Source organism: Bactrocera latifrons, unplaced genomic scaffold (assembly GCF_001853355.1).
Source record: "Bactrocera latifrons isolate USDA-ARS-PBARC rearing strain unplaced genomic scaffold, ASM185335v1 scaffold_66, whole genome shotgun sequence".
In the NCBI taxonomy this organism is placed as follows: Eukaryota; Metazoa; Arthropoda; class Insecta; order Diptera; family Tephritidae; genus Bactrocera; species Bactrocera latifrons.
Window position 1 is genome coordinate 267199 of NW_017537334.1, and position 24233 is coordinate 291431.

Below are 24233 nucleotides of genomic sequence, written 5' to 3' on the forward strand. Positions count from 1 at the left end.
TAATTTTTAATTTTGTATTTTTTATTTTTTCCATTATTTTTTAACTACAATTTATATAATTAGCATAATTACGCAATAATTTTTCTTTATAGTATTAGTGAAAAAAAAACAACAACAAAAACAAATAAATGAACAAATGTTTGCAATAAAAACGAGAAAAATCAAATTAATGGCGTGAAGATCATTTTTACATTTACTCACCTATGTGTGCATAATGGCAAAGTGATAAGCAAATGTGAATAATGCAAGAAAAAATTGTATTTGAATTTAGCGCATAATCGGTGCATTTACATATATGGAAAGCAAGAAGAAATGTATTGAAATTAGGCACACACACACACACAAATAAAAACTTAATATAGCGGATTTTGAAATGTACTCATTACTATGTACTCACACATACATACATACATATATAAAAAGTAAATAGAAATTGTTAAAATGACAAATTACAAATTAAAACATACACACATACATATATGACAATGAAGTTGTTAAATGAACAAATTGAATGAATTGAGCGTTTTTAATAAAAAAAAAAACCACATGAAAAGCAATACCAAAAACATAACCGTTTCTTTAATTGTAGTTATTTTCGTAGTTTTACATAGCTCTATAACCTGAGCAGCGTATATTTAGTTTACCATGAGGTTTGTAACAGCCAAAAGGATGCGTGTGAAACACTATTAAGTTTGTTCGACCATCCGTATGTCTGCTTGCATACATTAGAACACGTCCCTCAGTCGTTTGCTCCCCAAGAAGCTGTGGATCTAGCTGCTAGACACATATTGGAGAATAAGCAGCTTCAAGACCTTCATATCTTCGGGGCCGGAATGTTTATTACTAGCTCAATTATAGCAGTCCTCCTACATAAAAGTCTAGTTAGGTTTTTAAAGGGGTGCTGAAGTGAAACTATGTTCGCTCGTTATGGAGGAAAGTCGAAATAATAAAGGGTGATCCATTTCGAGGTTTCCTACTTAAAAAAAAAAAAACTTCAAATATTATAATAAATTTACTATCATCCGAAAGAATATATTTTTGGCGTTTACTTTTTGAAGATTATCGTTTATCGTGGCTAATCGACCGGCCCTAAACGTTAAATTATTTGCTCAGCGAAGTGTTCTCTCAATAAATGATGCGAGCTGCGGCAAGAGTAGCCGCCTTGTTGAATCCAAATGTCGTCGAAATCACGAGTTTCAATTCCAGCCATCAAATAACCTGATAACCGACTTGTTGCTCTTTTCCTAAATGCGGCAATTTTACTTGCTTACATAATCATTGAGCCAGAAATGGACCTCATCGCTGAACAAAATTAGGCCCGAAAACTTTGGATTTTCTTGGAACTTTTTAAAGGCCCTTAGAGCGAAGCGAAGACTCTGGGGAAGGTCGAGCGGGCTTAGTTTATGCACAATTTGTATTTTGTACACTTTCAATTTAGCCAAGTCGGTTCATGCGTCAGTCCAAGTAGCTGCGAACAGCGTCGAATCGACTCTCCACGGCCTGCTATATTTTCTTCACTGCGTTGTGGACTCAAGATGGGTGATGCGAATAGCACGATTATGTTGACTACGAGTTGAGCCAAGTATGATAAACACAATTCTTTACAGGCCCTGAAAGTTCCTATTAAAAAGTTTAACGATTTGTAAACGTAGTTCAGGCATAAGTCTTTCCGTGATGAAATGAACAATAATAGTGAAAAAAATAACATGACAGCTTGACACGACTCACGACAAAAAAGCTTATTGAAAAAAGTACTTCTAATGGGATCACCCGTTATAGGGGCTCTAAAATCAATAAAGTCTCTTAGGGTTTCGTTAAAGATAGTGAAGGAGTGGCTTCAATATCATTTTTCAAGATAAACCTGTAGTGAGATTCAAGACATAGTGGTATTCCTGATAACTAGTAGTAGTGCTAAAAGGTCACTGCCAAATTGGAAGACTTGGAACACGATATAATGACTATTGTAGAAGTTTTCAGGAGGTAGAAGGGTATAAACATAATCGCAACCACCAGTCGAAGGTTTCTTGACAATATTTCGGAGGTTGTACATATATATATATACAACTTTTTATACTACTGAAGTTCATCAGAGGCACGAGGTAGTTCAAAGAAGAGGCAATAGAGTGAGGGAATATTAGCCCCGATGGTTTCACAATTAGCCTTCTAAAGGCATAAGTATGTCAGCATACAGCTAATCCTGCTACCTACCTGCTATATAAACTGAATCATCAACATCAGGTCCTTGTATGGAAAACTTTTATATTTGACGACAAGTCGGATATAAGGTGACATTTGAATTTAAACTGCGCGCGTCGAAGGATTTGGAGAATTTATTTTTTTCACATTTATGTCAAATTTCATGTCAAAATATTCATTAGTGATACGTGTCGTTTTGTGAGCTGCTAAAAGCGAGTTTTTGGTTTTTTGCGATGTCGAAATTTGTTGAGCAAAGAATTTGCATTAAATTTTGTTTACGGAATCAATTTTCTGCTGCGGATACGTTGAGGATGGTGCAGAAAGCCTTTGGTGATGAGGCTATGTCTAAAAAAAAATGTTTACGAGTGGTATAGTGAGTTTCAAGCCGGCCGTGAACGTGTCGAAGACGAAGCGCGTGCAGGGCGACCATCAACCTCAATCGACTAAGCTCACGTTCAACAAATCAAAGATCTGGTGTTGAAAACCCGTCGATTAATAATTAGAGATCTTGCCGATAAAGTTGGCATATCGAAAGCATCAGCCAATACAATTTTGAAGGATGTTTTGGGCCTCAAGCGCGTCAAATCTCGACTGGTACCGAAAACATTGAATATTTTGGAAAAAAGGCGTCGCGTTGAAGTGTGTGAAACGATGCTTTTCGACTACCAGGGCGTCATGAAACGCATTATAACTGGCGATGAGGCTTGGTTCTATGCTTACGACCTCGAAACAACCGATCAATCGAGCGAATATCGTGCCAAAAGAGAGCCGAGACCAAAAAAATCGCGCCAAAGTCGCTAAAAAATCAAGGTCATGTAGACTTCGAAGTTTCCTTCGATTATCGTTTTGTTGAGCATTATGAATTCCTTCCAACCGGTCAAACAGTCAACAAGGAATATTATTTGAACGTTATGCGTCATTTGCGTAACGCTATCCTCCTAAAAAGGCCGGAATTGTGGAAAGACAATTCTTGGTTTTTACACCACGAYARYGCACCATCCCATACTGCCCTCGTAATTCGTGATCATTTCGCCAAAAACTCAACCCATATCGTTCCGCAACCACCGTATTCACATGATCTGGCGCCGTGCGACTTCTGGCTATTCACCAAGCTCAAAAGACCGCTCCGCGGACACCGATTTTATACGATAGGGGAGATTCAAGCCGCAGCGAAGATGGAACTGAAGGCCATCCCGGAAAGTGACTACAACCAATGTTTCAAAGATTCGAAAATCCGTTGGCATAAGTGCATTGCATCGGGAGGGGATTTCTTTGAAGGGGATGTATTAGATTTGGAAGAATAAATAAAGAATTTTCAAAATAAATACAATGTCACCTTATTTTTGGGCACAGTATACGTTTGGAGGTTTGGTAAAATACCTACATATAGTATGTCTAATTAGGACCATTATTAGAAAAAACAAAACACTTTTAAATATCTTTTGGAATTTGTGCCGATTTCAAATTAATCGTTTTTGTATATCCTTTACCAAGGGTATGACCGAACGACCAAGCTAACCAATATGTTCAGATTTGAAAACAGTTTGTAGGTTAGGTTAAACTAGTAGGCAATAAGCCACGCATAGACCTGTTTTGGTCCTTTGCGATACCAGTTGGAGTTCATATCCTAAGTCGATGAGATGTAGTCAGATGTAGATTTTAACGGACTCTGCAAACTCACTATCGGTACCTCCTCGAGTGTATCGCACCGTGGGGAACCCACAGTCTTACAGCGTAGTCTTGCAATGCGGGACAAATGCACAAAAAATGCTCCTCTGTTTCCTGAGGACCTACACCACTCTCGGTGTATGTTGTGTAGTTTTATGACTTTAGCCCAGCTACCACGTTACCCGATGCAATCCATGGTTCCTGGACTAAAGCTACGTCATGCCGCCATTATCTAAATTGAGAAGAAGTTCGCAGAGGCGATCTTACTTTTATGGAGGTTTACTAGGAGTACTATCAGCTCTTGGTTCTAAACCATTAGATCGCTGACTGAGTTCTTTCTCCACCTCCTGTTGGACAAGTGAAGTAGCCATGATCTATTCTGTGCCCAGATCCATTTCAACCTCACTCGTCTCCAACGAAATTTTGTTGCCAGATACTACGGCGGTCTAACACCTTCAGCTTCACGCATTCTCACAAGATTGGACCGCTTCTCTCACCCATGTTAACGTCGGCTCGTCGTTATATTTTAAAATTGTGACACCGTTAAGCCATCCTGCTCCGTCGAATGACGGCATGGGTGCGCTCTGTTCGGCGTCCGTTCTGGAGAAGAACGTCTCCCACCGACATTTGGACTGATAGCCCACTTCGCTTCGTTGTCCTCCATGATGACTTTTAGAATCGGGGGTCTCTACCCCTAGCGTTTGCCCACCCTACACCCCCGCGGATACAGCTAAGATGATTTTATGGAAACAGTTATTTTGAATGGTAACAAAAAATGCACGTCAAGAGACACCTAGCATATGAGGTTCTATCTAGCGTATTGTGTGAAAGATTAAATCCCACTGCCAACAAACTGTTTGGACCTTATCAGTTTGGTTTTAGGCCTGGAAACCAACATCCGACCAGATATTCCCCATGCGCCAAATCTTGGGAAAGACCCGGGAAAAGAGGATGGACACATACCTGCTCTTCATCGATTTTAATGCTGTTTTTGACAGCACGAAAAGGAGCTGCCTTTATGCCGCTATGTATGAATTTGGTATCCCCGCAAAATTAATACGGCTGTGTAAACTGACATTGAGTTATACCAAAAGTTCCGTCAGGACTGAGAAAGACCTCTCCGAGTCGTTCGATACCAAACGGGGTTTTAGATAATTCTACTCCTTTCGTGCGACTTCTTTAAAAAATACATATAGACAAGGTGTAATCTTCTATAAGTGTGTACATACAACTGCTGGCCGATGACATCCATATCATTGGCCATAACAACCGCACCGAGGGCAAGTCGATATATCTCCTGTCATTAAACAAATAATTGTCGTACTCGCAACTAGGCTCCCACATCACTGTTGACAGAAATTGTTGTGATTTACGTGACGGACTTACCTAACGGTGTTTTCCTTGAAGCACATAGATCAATACAATGCGTAGATCAGCGCCCCAAATTATAAATGCATTTTGCACGTATTTTTGGTTCGAATTGGTTTAGGTGGTTAGGACCATCTTTGCCATTTTGGTGGGGTATGAGGCCGATCTAAAACTCGTACTTTGGGTCCGGCACCTGGCCGCAGTGCGACTCCGCATTGGGTTTTTCAACCCTACCTGCCTTTAGGTTTCAACCACAGCCACCACGAATCTCCACAAAGGGCCGAACCCAATGAGCAGATTGGAGTAAACTCCAAGGGCTAACTGCTCCCCGTGGTAGCAGGTTAAATTCTCTGGTAAAACCTTGTAGCTTTTGCTGTTACCAGTTGAGCGCCCACATCTCAATGACTGGTGACATTTGTCGCTTGAACGTCAAATGCCTTTATATTAGGAATTTTATATAAAGTCTATAATATCATTTCAAGCTGAATATTATAGCACTATTTCTGACATAGACTGTGCTGAAATTTCAAGGCATGCCCAGAAAAAAAGCCATTGTGCATATGGATTTTAGTCGCCGCTTACCACGGGTAAATTCTAACCCCTGTCCGCGGAGGAAATCGTTGTTGACAGTCATAACTTTGAAAGCCACAGATAATTTCGTTCATCTTGGAAACCAGTATTAACAGCAACAACAGTGCTAGCCTAGAAGTCACCTACGATGACAACAACTGATGAGTCGACGTTACGACTTTTCGAGGAAACGTTCTGGATAAGTTTTATGAGATATACGACGGCATTGACATAGTTCGGCGAATTTAAAAAAAGCAGCTATGCTGGCTAGATCATGTGGTCCGAAGGGACGAAAACACTCCAGTTTTAAAAGTATTCGACGCAGTACTCGCCGGAGAAAGCAGAGGAAGCAGAAAACCTCAACCCTGTTGGAAAGACTGAGTAGAGAAGTATCTGGCTACATTTGGAAGCTCCAATTGGCGCCACATAGCAAAAAGGAGAAACGAATAGCGCGCTGTTGTTAACTCGGCCATAACTGCATAAACGGTGTCTTTGCCAATAAAGAAAGATAAGAGCATTTCATCTCGGCGATGAATCCAGAGCGCAGAATTAATAAAAATCGCAAGCGCAGAATATACGTATTTCTTAAATACATTTCTGACATTAATGAATTAATGATTTGAAATTTCAAGCTACATGCCGGAGCATACGATTTGAAAATAACTACGGTTACGTGCTTACGCGGTAACGCTGCGACATAACGCAGCATTAACGACGAGCACCAAGCAAAAGCACCGAAATAGCAGAGCAAACTGGAACATTACAAGTGCTGTAGCTATTGTTTTTTTATGCACATATCCGAATTCAACGTGCTCGATGAAATCGAAAGACGCAGTGAAAAGCATTCGACTAAAAATGAAAAATCGTGCCAGCGCCAAATGCGTGCGACCAGCAGCGACGATGGTGGCTATGATGTCAGCGCGGCTCGATGACTTAGCGCGTGAGTGCTGCGTCATATCGGCAGGGTATCTATCTACAAGCGCAATGAAGCCAACAAAATGGCTATCCAGCCAGTCGGTCTGGCAGCAAAGCGGCCGCGTTTATACTACAAAATTTCGCCGCTGGGCTACGCGTAAGTTTGTTGGGACAAGCCAAAGCCTGCGCTGATGACTCCGCGGTCGTGCGTTGAATTGCCATGGCAGTCATGTGTGTTGGGGCAGTAGGAAAGGAGTCTGGAGCAGTGTGACAAAGCGATATGACTTGCTTGAGAGTTTAACACAACAGAGCTTTGCCCCGTTGACTGGCTGGCTGGCTGCTTGACAACTCATTCCGTCATTAATGCACTGGCATGCCGATAAAACGTGTTCGATGGCCAAAAATTTCGTAAAATTGCCGAAAAATTCTAAATGGCACATTTCCCATTGCCAACGAGCACGAGGCCAACAACAACAACAGCACCGGCATATCTCTTCTGGCATGCAGCACACACTCACTGCAGTGACAGTAGGTGGAGACGGCATTCGGCTTGAGGACAATGGCAATCATGCTTGACTCATCATTGTGATGCCTGGGTGGCTGGCTCTGCCGGCTGATTGCTGGCTGCCTGTCGCAAAGCTTCGGCGCGGTGAAGTGTGCGATTCAATGATGCGCGCACAAATTTCGTTTTACGCTGTTGTTATTGGGCTCGCTGTTGTAGTTGATTTGCATACCCGCCACCCAAAAATCCGAGCCCCAACACGCACTCTATTACTCACACAGCAGCAGCCGTCCCTGCATCGCGCGCCCGCTCGTCTCAATCGAATCACCGCAGGCGAGTATTAAGATGTGTCGGCGTCACTGTCGCCTTTCGCTCCGTTAATGTTGACACAAAAGCCAAGTCAGTGGCTGGGATTTTCCTTTGACATGATTGCTGCGTCTAAGTAGCGACTGCTGCCCGGCAAAGGCCTAGCAGTTGTGTTGATAGCGCGGGTTCAGAGAGCGTGTTTAAAAGAGAATTGAATATTTGCCACGGTTCAGCAGCGGTGACCAGCTAATACTTAGGTGAAAGACTTTTGCTTTTTGACTTGTGCTCATTTAACGGTGCCTCAATTTGCATGGCATTACGGACGGACAATGTGTCGTCGTTGGCTTAGCGCACATCGATGCTATCTGTTCGGCGCAGTCGGTGCTGCAGGCGGCGGAGTAGCGACTATGCGGCGCTGCTCGCAACCAAATACAATATGCGTTCGTTTTTTATTCTTTTCGCTTCTTTTTTGGAGGAGTGCACGCAAAGTGAAAATCGATTTTGGTTGCGCCTTCTAAATCGGTATTGTGAGGCGTGTGCTTGTGTGCGTCCATCTAGTGGTATGTTGTTTTGTTTAGTTGTTGTTTTGACATTTCCTCGGGCGCTGGGGGTTAAATGTGCTAAAATGTCCTCTATCTATGTTCGGTTGGTTAAGACAGGAGGGTTGGTAGTTCGTGGTATAAGAGCAGAGAAATTGTGAGCATATTTGGGAAAATGTTGAAGCATGCGCAATTTAGCGTAGGCCTAGCAACTTATAGCTTACACTGAGAAAACGCCAGTAAATTAAAATAGTGCTTCATGAGACTACAGTTTGTTGTCTTATTGCCAAAATAGCGGTGGGAGGTCGGTGATGAAACAATTGTTGGGCCGTTTCGACGTCTTTTTCACAAACCCACATTTCCTAACCTCAGATGTTTTTGATAAATATACATAGAGTTATCAGCTTCGCTTTGGTGATCTCTATTCGACGCCATTTTTGTAAAACATTCCCGTCTTATGGTACGAGTCCAGAATTGATTCTCTTCATACTCAAAACATTAACCTAAATGTGTTGAGTCGAGCCATAAAAGATTCAAGCTTTTCACTCTTCATGGTTTCGAAAACTTAGCAGGACGGTTGTTGATCTGGTCACAAATCACATCGTAATGGCATCACAAGCGAGCAGTATGGGCCTTACTAACGATGACATATGTTGGCTCGTAATTAGGGCCGAATTTTACAAATCGATTTCTTGTTGACAGTTTGGCCGGTCGAAGAAGTAGACATAAGAGAGACGCTGGAACAACTCCTGTGTTTTTGAGCGATCTTAACTACAACTTGGCTGGGATATCCAGGGGCGTCTTAATACAAGGAATTGGAGGAACTATTATAATTAAATATCAAGTCTCTATTAAACTTCGTAAAAAGCGTTGACGTATTGCACGACTTAAACTGCAGCTCGTATTAATCACAAACCTACATCGGGTTCTACAAAAGACCTGTATGTTTATGTATAGTGTGAAAGTCAGCTAGTGTAACTTGAAAACATTTTAAAAACACAAAAATGCCAAAAAGTGAATTAAATCTCATTATGGGATTCTGAATTTATACTTCAAAATCTATGTCGTCTCCCTCCTCCCTCAAAGTATAACCTTGGTCCCAATTTACTTGTGCCAATGTTTATTCCACACCTCGAAACAGTTTTTAAAGTCATTTTTCGGAATTGCCTTCCATGCTCCTAGCGATTCACGTTTAATGTCTTCCATTGAGTTTCCCCGGAGCACATGTTTGAGTTTACTGAAGAGCCAGAAATTACACAGAGCTAAATCCGGCGTATTCGGTAGTTGCAACACGATTTTGGCTAAAAATTTGGCAAAAAACTCATAGAGAATCAATGCAATATGCGACGGTTCTTTATCGTGCAAACCCAAAAGTTGTTGGGTCATAATTCGAGCCGTATTTTACAAATAGATTCCTTGTTGACAGTTTGGCTGGTCGGCAGGAATTTGGAGTGCACCACACCTCGATAATTGAAGAAAACTGTGAACATAATTTTGATTCTTGACCTGCTTTGTCGTGGTTTTTTGGCTTCGGCTCACCTTTGCCACGATATTCGGCTAATTGAACGTCTATTTCCGGGTCGTAAGCATATATTACAGTATCATCGGTAGTAATAATACGTTTCATGAGATCCTGGTAGTCGGAAAACTTTGTTTTACAGCCGTTAACGCGATATTGTTTTTCGAAAAAATTTACTGATTTCGAAACCAATCGATTTTTAGAATCATTTTCACTGATCCTTCCGACATTGCAACAATGTCAGTAAGATTCCGGACTGTTAGTCATCGATCCTCAAGCACCAATTCCACTACTTTATTGTATGTTGGTACCGAAGGCTTTTTCCAACATTCTGAACGTTTCGGCAACAGAAATTTGATTCCGGACACAAGGCTTAATCGAACTTTTTTGTTGAAAAATTTCATTCAACGTAAAAATCGTTGAATACACTTGATGTACTTACATTATAACTAGCATTTGCCTAACTTTCCAACCGACCACTTTTTACGATTTATTGACTATTTAAAATAGTGCTCTCAGCATTTTCGAAGAGTTGGCACGCTTTCACTCACGCCGCATGCGTCGCACAGCTAACCGAGATTCGCTTGAACCACCAAATAAGCGACTTGACAAAAGAATTCCGTGCATTCCAATAGGGACAAGTCCATGCAGTCAGTTTACATTCGGACGCGGCGGTGGCTAAAAGTGTTGCAAATTGTCAAGCGGATGAAAAAGGACTTTGCTTTCAATTAAATAGCAGCACATAGCAGAGCATAGTAGACCATAGCAGAGACCAACTTAGTGCTCAGTGTATACATACATACATATGTATGTACATTGCGTATGTGCGCTTATATGCTTGTGTTTAAAGTGTTAGTAGTGTAAAACAATAACAACAAGCTAATAGCGAAGAAGGCAGCGCAAATGCACAGTTATACGCACATATGTATGCTGTTACATAGTTGCACATATATACAAACATTCATATATACAAACATATGCGCAGACATAAATGAGATTTAATTTGTACAACTATTTGCCGTTACTGTAACTGTGACTGCACGAATGCGTTGGCGAATGCGGGTGGAGAGCCAAAATTCGAAGATGAGCACCATTTTTGCTCGTCCCTTGCGCACGCATTCACAGCAGCTGCAGTGACAGTTGTACGCTTGTTTGTGTGTGTGTATGCTTGTGCGAATATATATATGTGTATGTGTTGCTATGTTTTTGCTGCCTTGCCTTCGCAGACAATAACAAATGTGAATGAAAAATTTCAAAGCAAAAATTTTATGGAAAATACAACACTCGCAAGCGTTATACTTATACGCAACAACAATAAAAAACAAAATAAAATAAATTATCATTTAATCAAAATACGAATTCTTGCAGTGTAAGCTCGTAATTTGCGTGCTACAAAGGAAACGGAAATTGCAAACGTAAATTACACAGGTCATTAAAGCGTTTTTCAGCGAACGAACGACGGCAAAGCAAACGCAGAAAAATAAGCGAAAACACACATTACACGAATATACTAAACAACATATAAAAGCGACCGAAAAATAACCGAAACAATAAAAGTCTTGAGTGCAACTGTTACGTCTATTACGCTTTACGTATCGTTGTTGTTGTTATTGTGAAAAGTTAAAAAAAACTAGAGAAAAAAGCAGAAAAATGAGGTGTTTACTTTTGATTGCCAGCATTTGTCTGGTGTTGATGTCATCCGGTCTGAGTGGCGCTGAGGCCAAGAAGAAGAAATACGTTGGCGAAAATGGTGGCGATTTCGAGTTTATCGATGAGGTAAGTGCGGCAGGAAACGAAAGCGAAGTGTGAGTTGCAGTAAAAGAAGAAAGCAAAAAAAAAAATAAATAAAATTCTAATACAGAGGGCGGCTACAACGGCATTGAGGCAGCAATAGTAACAGATATAAGCAGTAAATGTTGCAAACACATAATAAATGTATATAAACGTATATAATACATAGCTATGCAACACATTTACAACATGCAAATGACAACTAATTAGCGCGACAGCAAGTTACAAACGTCTGCAACGCTACGAACTGAGTGTGCTACATTGCGTATGAGTAACCTGAACTGCCTTGCTTTGACAAGTCAATCAACACACATACATATAAACATGGTGAAGTACACAAGGCACACATCTCCAGTCGACAAATGAAGCCAAACTGCATTAACGTGTGGTCACTTCTCGCCCTACACCATTTGCCGTTACCCCACATGCGTCGTGTGTTGGCCATAAGCCACCCACCCACACACCTGCCAGCTACTTTCTTATACGTCTCTGTATAGCAGCGCCAATCTACTGTTTTTCTTATTAGCATTTTTTCTTGGATTCTTCTTTCTCCTTTTTTTCAATTTCCTTTTTCACCTTTACGCTTCACTAGGCGCCTTTTGTCTGTGTCTGCTTTTGCCAATTACTCGCCCAAATCCGATTTGTTGTCGGCGTCGTGTGTGGTGTGTCTGTTATTGCGTTGCGTTGTGCTTTTTATTGTTGCTTCTCTGGTATTAAGCGCGCTCTGCTAATTCACACCCATAGCTCATCTACGGCATCAAAAACACAATTTTGTAACAACAAACAAACGTGTCTTTTTGTTTTTTTAGGGTGTGGATTTCTTGGGAGCATATAGTTTGAGTTCTTATGATATAATCATTTCGAGCGATTTTCAATGTGCTGATAGTCTAAGAAAATACTTTCTTAATATGTTTAAAGCGATCATATTCCATCATTTTGTATTCGTGGGAGAGCAGACGAATGATGAGGCCTCTCGAAGACATTTTATTGTATGATGGAAATAATTTTTCTAAATTGTTTAGCTTGAGTTTTCTTATAGTGAGCTCATAATTCGATTTAAAAATCTCTCTCCGCGATCAACACTCTCCAGTTTAGTCAAATATGTTTACCATGGCGATCTTCTTCCTAATAATTGGTAGTCACAAATGTCAGTCGATCATGTTTATACCCGTAATTCCAATTGCTCTGAACTAAGTTTAAAATTTGTTAGTGAAAAATCTTTGTTGAGGCAACTTGAACTATAACTTTGATGGTAAGGTTTCATAATGCGAAATTTCGAGTAGTTTTTTCTTGATAATAATGCGCCCTTTTGTCCGAAGTAGGTAAAATCAGCGTAACCGGGCCTTCATTTACCTATATAAAAATTTTCGAGCTCCGATTGCCGTAATACGGTTAACTTTTTTCAATTTGAAAAAATATCCATTATTTTTAATTCGATGTCGATTATTCTTCATTTTTGATAAAAATAATTATGTTTTTTTCCTCTAAATATTTTATTGTTATTTATTGTTATTGCAAATTTGCATGTAAAATATAATGTTTGCCAAATTTAAAAATATTAATTATTTTTAATTCGATTTCGATTATTCTTCATGTTCGCAAAAAATAACGATATTTTTTTCTACTCAGAATACTTTATTTACCATTTTTAAAAATGTTTATTTACTATTTCTTTCAAATAAAATTTTGTCAAATTTAACTTTTCCCAATTTTAAAAATAATGATAATTTTCAATTTGATTTCGATAAAAATAGTGATGTGTTTTCTACTCAGAATATTTTATTTACCATTTTTAAAAATATTGACTTACTATGTTTTACCAATTTCGATTTTTGATTATTTTTCAAACTTTCGACTTTATTAGTCAAAATATTTAATCTGTTAAGGTAGATTTTTATTTAAAAGTTAACTTTGTCCATTTTTAAAATATCGATTATTCGCTATTTCATCAAAAATAACGTGGTTTTTTCTAGTCAGAATATTCTATTTAAAATTTTTTTTAAATATTATCAAAAATCGAAATTGGAAATTTGAATTGCTATCTTTTTCAAATTCAAATTTCCAATTTCGATTTTTGATTAAGCTTCATTTTCGATAAAAATAACAATGATTTTTTTTGTCAAAATATTTTATATGTCATAGTAAATTTTTATGTAAAAATTAACATTTCTCCAATTTTAAAAATATCGTATATTATTAATTCGATTTCGATTATCCTCATTTCGACACAAATAGCGTTTTTTACTCAGCTTATTCTACTTACCATTTTCAAAAATATTGACATACTATCTTTCTTCAATTTCGATTTTTTATTATTTTTTATATTGATAAATAATGCTATAACTTTTCGTATCTTTTCTCATAACATTTCATCTGTTGCTGCAAATATTCATGTAAAAATTTATATTTCACAATTTTAATATCCGATAATATTAAATTCGGTTTCGATTATACGCCATTTCGATAAAATTAACGATGCCATTTAACTCAGAATATTATATTTCCCATTTCCTTTTCCCTATTTTGATTTTCACTCACTCATACAATTCATATGTTCAATTTAACGTTTCTTAATTTAAAAGTATCGATTATTTTTCTTTTTTTGGATTTCATTTATTCACAATTTTGATAAATTTAAGAATTTTTTTGGTTAGACAATTCTAATTTTTATACTTAATTTTGAGAATAAGTTAAGATATAATTAAAATATATCCATAGGTTCTAGTAATATCGAATAATTTTATTATTATTAAGAATGTATTTATACATTATAATACTTAAAAAATTTTAATATAAAACTGACCGCTTCTTAATTTAAAATTATCTATTATTTTTTTCAATTTCGATTATACTTCATTTCAACAAAAATAATGATTTTTTTGGTTTGATAATTCTAATTTTCATATTAAAGTTTAGGAAAAGTTAAAATTTAATTATAATATATCGATAACTTTTGGTAATATCGATTAATTTCACTTTCATTAAAAATTTACTTTAATATTATAGTAACAAATAAAATTTTTATATACAATTTAACATTTCTTTGTTTAAAAATATCGATTGTTTTTTATTCGATTTCGGTTTGGAAATTTCGATAAAACTTACGAATTTTTCGTTAAGACAATTATAATTTTTATACTGTTTTTTAGAAAAAAAGTTAAGATATCATTATAATATCTATATCGATAAGGTTTAATAATAATATGTAACCGATTTTTGCAATTTCCGAGCAATTCTTTCGGATTGGATAACCATAGCATATAAGTAGCTGCCATACCATATCAGTTATATTAAAATCAGATTATTGTATAAAAAAACTTTTAAGTTGTGAAGGGTTCTAATCTTTGTTACAAATCAAGTTAACGTTTTTTTTGTTTTAGATTAAATCCGGTAATTTCTATTTTGAAAATTGTCATCTCTAATTGCCTCATTGCTTTAGAATTCAAATAATTTATCTGACTAGTTACTTCTTAATTCATTGCATGAAATTTGTTCCGAAATTCTGGGAAAAATGTCATTAATAAAAAACTTTCTAACAAAATGCCAATAAAAACCACATACTCTACGTACATACATGCATATGCTTTCAATTCATATGTATATACATATGTATATGCATATATATATATATACTGTTTTTTGTATTCCTGGAAGGACGTGTCTATCTCGTGTTGCAGCTACTTTTGGCTGAGCGCTTGGTCAACGGTCACTTAGTTCGGCCAGGTGTCGATTGCTTTAATGCGGGCATTAGAGTGGTAGAGTGGCTTTTTCCAGAGCTATCTGCAATCATATATGCATACACACAAACATACATACATGCACACGTTAAGATAAGCAGACAACACGTCAGTGACCATTGTGTGGGCAAAACAACAAACTTTCTCAAGTCAGACGTTAATGATAAAGTTGTTTCTGTTGGTTATGCTCAGCTAGAAGTATTCCACGTAGCTATTTTGTGCATACGTGTGTGCAAGCATAGGCAACATTCCACTTCATTCACACTTTAATTTGAACACAGGTACTTACAAGTGGCGCATTATATTCACCCCTAGCGCTGGTCTGCTCGAAAGTTCTCTGGGCGCGCAAGCAGTTCTTCAGCAGTTAGGTGAGCTAATAGCCACGAGTCATATATACACTTACAAACACATCTCCGCTTACACAGGCTGCGTTTAGTTCTTCTGCGCCACACAACGGAAATCGACAAACGAAAAAATCAATAACATTCGGTCGCCTCGCAGATATACACTCACATATGCACATGCATATATACATATACACATATAAAAATACATATATTAACACACACATGCTCACATGTGTAAGCTGTGTGAAATCAGTTTCTCTGACGCTGCTGGCATGACTGTTGTCAGGTATCCAACTGAGTAAGCAATCTGTGCACGTGGCTCTCGAAGAAGGGGGCATATATTTGTAGAGTTGGCGGTTGTGGTGTAGTGTGAAAATAGTTAAGGGATGGCTATGGAGAATGACGGATTAAGCAAGTAGCTGTGGAAGCACACATTTATCTGAGCTAAGCGACTAAGAATCATCAACGCTCGGCTCGTTTTTATTGCAGATATTCTTGTCGTTGTATGTACGGCTGATATAATGCTGATTTTAGCTTTGTTGTTACTATACTTTTTGTGGTTTTTTTGTAAAGTTAGGCTGGTAAATGCGTTAGTGGTTTGCTGATTTCATTGTTTTGGAAGAAGTTGAAAAGTAATGGTTATAGAAACAAAAGCTTATATTATATGTATGATATCTATGTAAATATGTGTCTATATTTAATAAATTTTTAAATTAAATTTTAAAATTAAAAAAAATATTTTGATAGAAATCGAGGCAATAAATATTTTGATAACGAAAGTTATATAAAAATACTATATATTATTCTTTTTGATGCTATTAAAATTATGCAACGAGCTTTAGTAAACTTTGGCTTTTATTTTACACTTTTGATAATCACCAAAGTATACTTAATTTATATAAATAATTTATAGTAAACTCAGGTAAAATGAAAATTAGGTGCGATTCTGCAAGACTGAAGTAATAAAAATTAAATGTTGCCTACCATTAGGCGCTTAATTCACATTTTTTTTCATTTCCAGAGGAAGCTAACGTTCCTTATAGGTTCAACAAATACTTAAGCTATCTCTCTATAAACATTGTACTCAAGTTCTTTATGCTGCGATGTTGAATTAAATGAAATCGGTCAATCACTACGTCCCTTTCCGTTTAAATATGTATTGTTTATCAACGCGTGACAACCCCTATTTTTGGTTTATTTAAAGAACTTACAGTGGATAATATAGACATTGATAAACATTTCAAGACAATTTTAGCAAAAATGTGGGTTTTTGGCGAATGGCCACTGTAGAATTTTCAATTTTTTTTTTTTTTTAATTATTTCAACATTGCTTATACATAGGTTGCCTTTTATATTTCCACTTTAAAGAACAAACAAAAAAATTAATCTTCAAAGATCACTGTAATGTGTTTCTATATATTCTCCTTTAAGATCTTTATACATTTGGACCTTTGTCACTCCATTGAGATATCTGAAAAACATGCATTCTGAACACATCCATTGAACACATCTCTGACGAGAAACCAATCGGTACCAAGTCAATATTGTATGGTGGATTACTCATCAAATTGATGTTTTGAGTACTCGATATTGCAGTTGTTTCAGTAAATGTGTGAGAGTCTCATGGTGATCTGGCAATATTAGTTTGTGTACAATTTCAATAGTTTTTTAAGGAAAAACTTAACGATCTTCATGAAATCCGCCTTGGAGTGATCTACGACCTTGATTGAATTCACCATATCATCTATAAACATCGATCCTTTGATCGCGATACATATTTTAAGTTACTGTAAGTAACACAAATAGCGGTCGTATGCCAAAACATTCCACATCAAAATGGCTAACTTGCACCACAATCATCATAACTGAGGTTAGGTGGAAAATTATTACAATTACAGCATCTAATTTACATTCCTTGCAATTAACCGCAATTCTGAAATTCTGGTTTTCCTAAATCCCCTTGCAGATGCAATCACAGTTCCCTTCCGTTCATAAATTGCTTCTCAATTTTTATTTGAACTTTTGCATAAATCCCACTTTTAGTCGTCTCGCCACAACGAAGATATTCGTTCAACTGGAAGCGATTTTTATTTTTCTTTGCCTTCACATTTCTATATTCTTCCATTTTGTTTACCTTTGCTGCCGTTCCCATTTCTTTGTGTAATTATGCTCTGCGAATGCTTGGCCTCAACTAAATTGCTATATGCACTCAGGGGTGCCTTTAGTATGCGGATGTACATATATATGTGTGTGTGTGTGCGTGTACGCCTACAAACCGCATATAAATTCTCTTTACTTCGACCATCGACCAAACCTAACAAATGCTATTGTAACCGTCACCCTCCACTAAATATTCTCTAATAGAATTTATGGTATTCATGTATGCCCTTAGTAGCTACCCGCGAGGAAATTTTTGAGAGTAGAAAGAAATTTGATATCAAAGAAATACCTTTTCTCGCTGAGTAGTAGAGAATGTGTTATAATTTTACATTAGAAAAAAAAAGACAAGGATGTGCAAACCTTCAAAATCCGTCCCGAAACTGAAACGCATGTAGCCCCTTAAGTGCCTCGAGTGAAATACACAACATTCAGCCTTTTTGGCCTCGGATCCAGAGTCGTGTTTTTATGTGATTGAATTTTTTGATATTCTGATCAACTGTGTGAAAACTTACATTATTATGCCTTGCAAATTCAATCATGATTGTGACATAAATAGTTTTTGGACTATATAATACTATAGTATAATAGGCTGTATTGTAAAGAGTTTCAAGGGATGTAGCAGCAACTGGTTCAAGGATTGCTGTCTAATTGTCTTAGGAACTACTCCATTTGGGTTTGAAACGAGCTTTTGCGTATGGGATTATTATAAATTCCAATCGACTCTATAGATCTGCCCCTCGTCTGTCTGTTTGTGAAATGAAATTTGGTATCATGAGCTCTTTTCTCTACAAAAAGTTTCTCATTTATCGGAACCAGCGATATCGGACCTATATAGAATATAGCTGCCGTACAAACTGAACAAACTAAGACAAAAAACTCTTTGTGTCGAGAACCTTTTTATTTGACAAGACATATTCACGAACTTTGACATGGATTATTTTTCAATAGAAAGCTACAATCGCCGACTTTATTTTGACATGGATTATTTTTCAATAGAAAGCTACAATCGCCGAATTTAATGTTCAAAACGGACGTCTGTAGCTTATAGTTACCATACAAACTTATCTATAAAAATCAAGGTCTTCTATGGCATAGACACTAGAGTTATTTTAGGATTGTCATTTAGATTCTCTTTTTTTTTTTATATAGATCTCGATTTAAAGAGCTTTACCGATTTCACTGCTAATTTCAAATTCTGAACAAAATAATTTTGGTTCCCTTTCATTAGTAGTTTTCCGACTGGGTGTCTTGCTCCACTAAACCGCATGCTCACCTATATACTATACATAAGTAAGCAAGTTAGCAACGTGGTGTGCATGCGTAAGTGTATGCCTGATTGCTTGCGTGCGCTTGTTCCCATTTCCTTTGTTTGTCATACAATTAAGAAGTGAATGTATTGCCTTTTGTGTTCATATCAGCCAACTAAAAATTTGCAATGAAATCGAAGAATATCGTCGGAGAATTAGTAATATGACTACCAACACACACATACACAAACACATGGGCAAATAAATACGGACATACATATTCAAAAACCGTTATTAAGCACAGGAGAGTGGACTTTGATATTTGCTGTTAGGTTGACCACTACTCAGAGATATATACATACTTACATACTATACAATCGTAGGTTGGGAGTGTGGTACTGTTAGTATGCGAAATTCGTTTGGCTCGGTCGAAATGAAGCCATTGAATTTTTACGAATTTTCAACAATCGTATTTTACTATGAATATGTTATGTTAACGAATGTATATGTATATTGGTAGTACGTAGTTAGATATGTATGTGTAATATTTTGCAGTAGTTTTCCGATTTTAATTTTCTTTGTCTTTTTAGCCAAGTAATTTCCATTTTGCTTCTATCGCACAAAGCACAGTTGATTATTTGTATTTTGCTACCCGAAACTGTTAGGTTTGGTAGTTTAACAAAATTTCATACCTTTAGATTTGTATCGCTTATGTAAGCTCAGAAATATTTTTTAATCATATTTTTATAAATCACAGAAATTGATTTAAGCAGTTAGTGTGTTTCTTCGATTAATTAATCTTAGTTTCGGTGGGGGGGGGGGGGGGTTTCAGTCGTCTAATCATTAGGGAAAGGGCCATGAAGTCAGGTCGTTCATTTCGCATATAACAGAGTAAATTAATTACTATTCGGTGTTTTATAAGACTCTCTCTCATGAATAATATTGTGTTCGATCGTTGAACGATCAAATGAGGTGGCCGGCAGAGGCTGAGTTTTCCTTTTTCAATGACGATACCAGCTTCAGTCATAAAAATTCAGCTTAATTTTTTTTTTAACTATAAATATAAGTAGTAATACTAAAAAGTTTCCTTGACATGATCCTAATACCACCAAGAGCACTTTTACTTCTTCCTTAACTGGATTGATTTTTCATTTCGAATATTTCAAAAGTTTCCTTAAGCAGACCTCTTAATTTTTGCTTCTGTTGTGGTGCCAATGGTGGATAAGTCCTGTTTCATATAAAACGCGATCTATTTCGAGGTTTCTTACACAGAACACATAAACACAGAAATTTCAAGTGCAGTGGGGAATGTTTAATATCACTCGAAAGAACATGCTTTGGCATATATTTTCTGAACATTATCTCCCTTAAATGCTGGTCGCGGCTATGTTTTGACGGTCCATTCTCTGAGTCGAATTTTCGATGTCGTGTTTGTTCCAAGGTCTGAATCATAGTGGGATTGTCCGAAAAGACTTAAGAATTTACATATCCCCGAATGAAAAAATCAAATGGTGCGATATCACATGCTATTGGAAGCCAATTAGTCGGCCAAAAACGTGAAGTTAACTGCTTATCGAAGTGTTCTCTCAGTAAATCCATTGATTCGTGCGTTATGTATATGAGAAGTGGAAACCAAATGTCGCTGACATCACGACCTTCAATTTAAGGTATCAAATAATGGGTTATCATGTCGCGATGTCGGTCGTCATTGACCGTTACTTTCTCACCGGCATCATTTTTGAAGAAATATGAACCGATGATTCCACCGGTCCACAAATCACACTAAACTGTGATTTTTTCTAGATGAAATGGCAGCTCTTGAATGTCTGCAGGTTGCTCTTCGTCTCGAATGCAGAAATTTTACTTGTCGAAATCCCCATTGAGCCAGAAATGGGTTCCATCGCTGAAAAAAATTTGGCTCGGAAACGTCCGACCTTCTTGGAACTTTTCAAAAGCCGTTAGAACGTAGCGATGTTGGTTGGGAAGATTGAGAGGCTTCAGTTCTTGCACTAGCTGTATTTTGTACGCTTTCAATTTAAGATCTCGACAAGTCGTTCAATATGTCTGTCAAAAATTACTGTTGAAAAAAGTATTTCTATAATACTTGGATCATCTCCTCTATATAAACACCCTAGTAGAATTTTTTTTTCACTCGGAAAATTTTCCGAAATTATATAATCATTTTTATCGAGTAAATGTTTTTTTCATTTATCGCGAAGACATTGTCGAGTATCTTTTCGATATGTGTTGCTTTAGCGATTCTTAAGTTGGAATGTCTAGTTTATTTATGAATGAGTCGATGATTGACTAATTAGTGTTAGCTTTCTTTCTCTCTGTTAGATAAGTGGATGCAGACATGGATATAGACATTAGAGCGGGTTCATTTACAGGAAGTTAAGGAAAGAGAAAATCGTCTATTCAGGATAGTTCGTTTGATCATTCTGAATAACTTTGCCTAAGAGACTATTGGTCTAAAACCGGTTTCGAGCCGGCGATTTCTACGGCAGTAAAATTCGTGTTGGCCACGGCGAATATCGCATCCGATGGAACGATGAGCTGTACGAGATATACGACGACATTGACATAGTCCAGCGAATTAAAAGACAGCGGCTACGCTGGCTAGGTCATGTTGTCCGGATGGACGAAAACACTCCAGCTCTGAAAGTATTCGACGCAGTACCGGCCGGGGGAAAGAGAGGAAGAGGATGACCTCCACTCCGTTGGAAGGACCAAGTGGAGAAGGACCTGGCTTCACTTGGAATATCTAATGGGCGCCACGTAGCGAAAAGAAGGAACGACTAGCGCGCGGTTGTTAACTCGGCTATAATCGCGTAAGCGGTGACTACGCCAATCAAGAAGAAGAAGAATAAACTTAGCCATAGATATAAATACAGATATAGATATAAAATAGTTTATGCTTAGAATTTGAAGCAAAAGTGCTAACTCAGTTTAGCTATAAAAACTTAGGTCATATTGACCTAGACAAAGGTCGGTATGAAGTCTCCATGTATTAACTTATAAAGTACATGTGTCCAAATATGTGTGTGGGAAAATCAATCACGCAAACAAGGCTTTGTCGACAATATGCGCCACCAATGGGCTTCAACTCGCTGTTGCTTCTTCGCATTAACTTTTCCTTTGAAAGCATTAACTTCCCGCTTTCTCAGTGCTCTGCATATGCAATCCGTATGTGCTTCTTAGCAAATTCCATTGAAGAAAATGAAATTTACTCAGTCCAAGTGGAGGACTCATTTTTTATTCAAGGAATTGCATAACGTCTTTTGGCTAACGGCACCACGCGGGGCAGTCGATGCATTTGTGTATGTGACCCACTACGGATATATGTATATGCATAAATCTATGTATAACGGCAGTTGTAGTCAGCTGAATATAAATCTGATTTTCGCATACTTCTCGAAGTTCGAACATCCTGCACACTTCCGACACACATCCACTCGTCCGTTCAGCCAATTCATGTTTCTTCGCTATCGCATTATATGGGCATGTCTTTTGGCGTAGCTTAAGCTATTTACGTTTTTGCTACTTTGCCAATAAAAAGCTCATAAACTAAGCGAACGGGAGGTGAAAAAGATGCAAATCGAAACCGAAATGAAATATGAAAGGAATAATCGCAATAATGGCAAGCGCATGCGACTGCCGAGCCATGGCAAACATACAAACAACTGTGCGAGCGCAAAGGATCGAATCTGTGTTGCTGATTTGCTGCATTTTACGACAAATTTCGATAATACGAAACCGGTGCATGTAAATGTGCAGCATTACGCCATTTATGAGGCTCTTAAATACACATACAAACACACGTGCAACACATGCACAACATACCGGACACTCAAATGCGCATTCATACAGTTCTGTGTACGTGGTCTGGTACTTTTCGACATTTTATGTTGCAAAGCTCACTACCAAGCATTTTAATACTCTGATAGGTACCGGAAACAAAAAATTATTTTGCAAGCTTCCTGGATCTTTAAGTATTTAATATACCTATGGGTTTGCTATTAATCGCGATTTTAGTAGAGCGTCCAAGAAATTAAGTTTAAACATTAAAACTTGAGGGTTTTCAAATAATCTCAACTTTTGCATTTATGGAACTTGAGACGATATAGATCAGGAAGAGAGATAGGGTATGATATGCCTACTTTGTCAAGAAACTTTTTCAGCGTTAGACTTCCAAATGTTTTCAGTTTTATAATCATGTTGTTGTACTTGTTCCGAAATACATATGTCAATGACATACAGTTTCTTTCTTTTTAAGAAGATGACAACTCTGAAAAAAACAAAATTTCGAATATTTAACTAATATCATTAAGCTCATGTTTATTTATAAATTGAGGTAATTTTTACTTCTCAGTGAGATGGCAACTCTGTCAAACACTTTTTTCACCTAGATATATTTCTTCAAGTGCTTTCAGTTTCGCACTCGTCTTGTAGTATTGGAAATAATGTAGATACTATAAATTATTGTCAAATTTCTTTGTTCTTAATAAGGTGGCAACTCTGATAATTTTTTTAGTGCTTTTTAACCTATGTATTTCTAAAATATCTATTTTATTTATAAATATAAGAGAATTTAAATTTGTGGCAACTATTACGAAAAAAACTTGTCTCCCACAAACTTTAGTTTCGTACACATATTGTGGTATTTGAAATAAAAAAATAGACATACTGGTAAAATTTTCTTATTTAAGAAGCTGGCAACCCTTTTTTAAAATTTTGTGTGCTTAATTATTATTTGATATATTTCTCTAATATCACTGATTTCGTATCTCAAGTGCATTTATAAAGTGAAGTGAGTTTTATTTACCAGTTAGGTGGCAACTCTTCCAGAAAGCCTTATCAGAAAAGGTTTCCCAAATACCCTCAGTTTCGTATACTTATTGTGGTATTTCATGGAAAACACAATAGTAATATACCGGTACAAGTTCCTTTATTAAAAAAAAAACTGGCAACCCTATTTCAAAAAATTGTTGGTTTAATTACGAAATATATTTCGCAAATATCATTAATTTCATAGCTGTAATTCATTTATAAAGTGAAGTAATTTTTGTACTGTACTGACAACTCTATTTTAGAAATTTGTTGGTTTAGGTGTATTTAATATATTTTTCAAATATAATTTATTTTGCATTTGCGATTTATTTATGTATAAGGTAAAGAGATTTTTATTTTATATACAGTTGACAACTATTTAAAACAAAATCTCCCTAAATTGTTTATATATCTTCAGTTCCGTATCCATATTGTGATATTTGATGTAAAAAACTATGGATATAGCGGAAAAATTACTTTTTTTTTTAAAGATGGCAACCATAAAATTTTTTTTTTGAGTTTAAGTGTTATTTAATAT

At 36.9% G+C, this 24233-nt stretch overlaps 1 protein-coding gene across 6 annotated transcripts in view; it reads left to right on the top strand.

Moving 5' to 3' along the window:
• The first annotated feature begins 10245 nt into the window (after positions 1–10245).
• LOC108975532 (proteoglycan Cow) overlaps positions 10246–24233 on the top strand; it is a 183957-nt gene continuing 169969 nt past the window's right edge. For 4 of the 6 annotated variants that reach the window (XR_001993877.1, XM_018944074.1, XM_018944077.1 and 1 more), the window contains exons 1-2: positions 10246–10434; positions 10952–11359. Coding sequence is in view for 5 of the 6 variants with exons in the window: in XM_018944074.1 (XP_018799619.1) it covers positions 11234–11359 (126 nt within the window). In the remaining variant the exon portion in view is untranslated. The remainder of the gene's footprint in view (positions 10435–10951; positions 11360–24233) is intronic. The other 2 variants (XM_018944076.1, XM_018944075.1) reach the window with 2 other exon arrangements.